The 3,896-nt window shown below is 29.3% G+C and overlaps 1 protein-coding gene across 1 annotated transcript; it reads right to left on the bottom strand.

Annotated features, from left to right (window-relative positions):
- Window positions 1-770: 770 nt before the first annotated feature.
- BDBG_17167 (uncharacterized protein) lies at window positions 771-989 on the bottom strand (the record flags this gene model as incomplete). Its single annotated transcript, XM_031724949.1, has 1 exon — window positions 771-989. A coding segment is annotated over one exon (219 nt), but the record flags the coding sequence as incomplete, so codon positions are not given.
- Between the last annotated feature and the right edge of the window lie 2,907 nt (window positions 990-3,896).

Raw genomic sequence — 3,896 nt, 5'->3', positions numbered from 1 at the left:
GGGCTGGAATTTTCTGATTTTGCATATCTGAAATTGATGAATGTATAATAGTTAACTTTACAGATATAGGAAAAACCCTGAGAACTAAAAGTTCTCAGGTAGATGTCATAGTCTCTGACTACATACATCTATAATTGAAGAATAATAATAATAATAATAGAGTATTTAAGCAGAGTATACTAACATATTTCATCTCTTTTTGAGCATGTTTTACATTTATACTCACTAGTTTTGTGATCTCTGACACAGAATGTATATTTTAAGTCTCTGAAATAGAAGATTACAAAGTGTTTATATCTCTGACAGTTTGAACACTGTGTTTGAGCTCTGAGATTCATTCTTGAGTCTTTGTATTCATGAACTCTCATTTTCAAATCTACTACTCTTACTTCAGAGATCTTTGACTGTTCAAGTGTCTTTATATATACTAGAACAGAGACATTTCTTCTGCTTTATCTGAACTTAATTGAATTTAGTCATACAGACTCTTTTCTCAGTTGAACAGAGTTATATTCTTCTAATTCATTTTTAAGAAGTAGCATTTCTTCTTCACAGTCAAAAATTTCAACTGAAATATTATAAAGAATGAATTTATCTCACTTTTCATCTCTCTTAGATAGAATTATTATGTTTAACAAAGATTCTACTGCTGATTTTCAGAGATTCTTATTCTGAATAAGAAATTCTGCATTGAATTCAGATATTGTAGTTAGAATGATAGAGTTTTCAAAGAAGAATGACTCAATTGAAGCTATAACTGATTTTTAAACTTTAATATCAGTTATCAACTGAGAAAAGAACTGCTGATTAATTTCATTTCTGATTCTGAAAATGAGATTTGAGTTTAGCTTGTTTCTTTGTAAGATATTCTGATTTGAGACTTTGAGAATAAGTCTTCTATTTCTAAACATTTGAAAGTTTTTCTTCTTTTGCATTTTTTTCTTCACTTTTCTATGAATAGAAGTATAAGCATTATTCTTCTCAGTTTTCTCAGGATTTTGAGCATGTTTTAAGGTAGCAGGTTTAGAGACAGCAGATTCAACTGTTTAAGTATATGTTTTCTTCTGATTCAAAGAAGAAGAAGAAGTAGAAAAAGAGAAAGAAGAGTAAGATAAGAAGTCAGTGATTGTACTAGAAATTTTCAATGTTTTTTAAACTGTGTTTGAAATTTCAAGTTTAAACTTAATTATCTTCTGTAATTATCTAGTCTGAGTATGAAGAATTAACAGAACTTCTTTATTCATCTCACTCAGACACTGCTTTTCAAGAATCTTACTTACTTTTTCAAGTTTCTGTATTTTAAAAACTTGTTATTTCTCTATTTCTTCTTTCTTTCTTCTCTTCAGAATTTCAATCTCAGAAATAGTATTTAAGAAAGCATCTTTTTTCATATCAACTGAGTGTATTTTTGAACTCATTATTCTCACTCAATGAAAAGTTAATCAGACTGTTTCAATTGAGATATGTATTAAACTCTTTTAAAAAGTTAGTCAGACTGTTTTAATTAAAAGGTTTCTAAGTCTGTTTTTAATTGAAAAGTTGATTAGACTGTTTCAAAAGAAGAATAAAAGACTTTTATATATAAAATACCTGATTTTTTTCACACTAGTTCAGTAACTAGATTAGATTTTTGAAGAGAATCTAATAAACTAAAATTGATTTTTAAGATAAATCAATAAAATCTTTACAATCTCTTTCTTGAAATACAGTGAGAAAAAGTATGATATCAATTGATAATAAATCAGATAATATGACAGTTTTTAAGAGAAAAACTGACAAAAAATAAGTTAATTTTTTGCAGAGAAATTGATTAAAACTATTCAATTTTATTCTAAATTATTCAATTCTTCTCACATAACAAGTATACAACTCAAATCAGTTAATAAAGAGTATAAAAAAGAATTGAGTATTAATAAAAGCTCTTCAGTCACTGAAAAAGTAATTCTTACTTAAAAGAATATGAAATTATGACAGAAAACAGCTCTGTTTTTAATTCTTTATAAGAATATTGTATAAAATCTAGAGAAAAACACCTTACTTTTTCAAGAGAAGTAAAAAACTATTTCTAAGATTTTTTTTTTTGCATTAACTGCTGTAGAAGAATGAGATAGAAACTGCTAAGATATATACTACTATATACTCTCTATTAAGACTTTTCCTCTTCAGAGTCTTGATATTATAGAGAATATAAGTCTGTTTCTATATAATAATATAAATATTGTCAGTGAAATGTAGAGGAACTGGTTATTTATATCTTAAAATAGAAGACTTTGTCAATGATTATATTAATATAGAGTTAATTCTCAAATTCAATAGAAATCTAGTGTTGCTGTTCTCAATTCCTTGCAGAATCTATTGAATATTGAGATATTAAAACTAGATTTAATATATCTCACTATGCAGGGATCAAAGGCTCAGTCAGATCTTGAAATATACTGAATTTATAATTGTTAATGTGCTGTTAACTTGTTCTGTTGACTTGTTATCTGCTGATTATGTATCAAATACTGTTGCTGAGGTATCTTTTTGTATTATTCTGCTGAGAATGAGCCAGATTGAGAGAGGCAGTACAAGGGTGAGACTTAGTGTTAATGTCTAGATACACTGAAGACAGACTATGAAGATTGCACTTCAGAAGTGTTCATTGATTATATGCTTGATATTATCATCAAGATATCTTTTTGTATTTTTCTGCTGGGGATGGGCCAGATTGAAAAGGGCGGTATGAGAATGAGACTTGGTGTTGATGTTTTGAAACATCAAAGATGAACAGGGTTTTCACAGAGGTCACTCCTCAGATATCTTCACAACTACAGATTGGGAATCTTCCAAAATTGAGAAGATTGGCATATATGGCTAGGTCTCTTCACCTTACAATTTGTATGGCAATTTGGCCCGGGGTTGTGGTGTGGTAGGGGAGAATGGGGGATAATCCCACACAGGAGTTTCAAACAACATCTGGTTCACATTTGGCTGGATAACTCCACCACCACACAGGGTATGCGGTCGGCGATGGGGTCAGAATGCTCGTATGATCGAGGGCTTTTTGATGGATCTATCGGCGGGTTCTTATTCGAAAAATCGAGCGAGTTCGTGGTGGAGCGGTTGTGTATAGATAGTTGTTTACAGTCTGAATTATTCATTCTAATATATTATCAATCTCAGAGTGATAGACAGTTGACAAACAGTGTATAATCTTGAGAACTTGATAGATTCTTATTCAGAGAATACTTATGAATTAACAATCTTAATTTAAGACTATAGATCTCAGTAATTCATATATCTGATAGAATAAGCTCTGTAGAAAGACTTCAGTGACTTATTCAGTATTTATCTTATTATAAAATTTCAATATTATATCTTTACTCAATTAGTTTATGATGATCAGAATGTTTCTATAACTCTTACTCTTAGAGAGATCAATAGTAAAGTCAATTACTATATCTTATCAGATTCTATCAGAGATATTAAGTGATTTCAGTAGATCTTTTCTACAGTTCTTTCATAAGATAATGAAAGAATAATAGTTACAGTTTTGAATAAAACATCTGATGCTGTTTAATATCTCAGATCAGTAGAACTCTTGAGAGATTATTCAGTATAATTATTCATAATCTGAGTGACTGATTATATATGAATCATGCATCTCTTGCATTATCTGAGTGTGTAAGAGTTTGAAGTGAGAGACTTAATGTTGTTTATAAAACTGTAGAGTGTTAATATTATCAATTGAGCATTCTGAGATATCAGTTCTTATACATAGTTCTGAGGAGAATCAGAGTGCTTCTTAATATACTACTTTAGTAAGTGCTTGAAGAACTTCATCAGTTTGAGCTGTTATATATTATAATTCAGTGTAGATTGAGAAGAAGTGAAGATCTTAATATCAGTATCAA

The sequence above is a fragment of the Blastomyces gilchristii genome (genome assembly GCF_000003855.2).
Source record: "Blastomyces gilchristii SLH14081 genomic scaffold supercont1.9, whole genome shotgun sequence".
NCBI lineage: Eukaryota > Fungi > Ascomycota > Eurotiomycetes > Onygenales > Ajellomycetaceae > Blastomyces > Blastomyces gilchristii.
The sequence above is the reverse complement of the archived record's forward strand: the minus strand, read 5'-3'. Positions and strand labels throughout refer to the sequence as shown.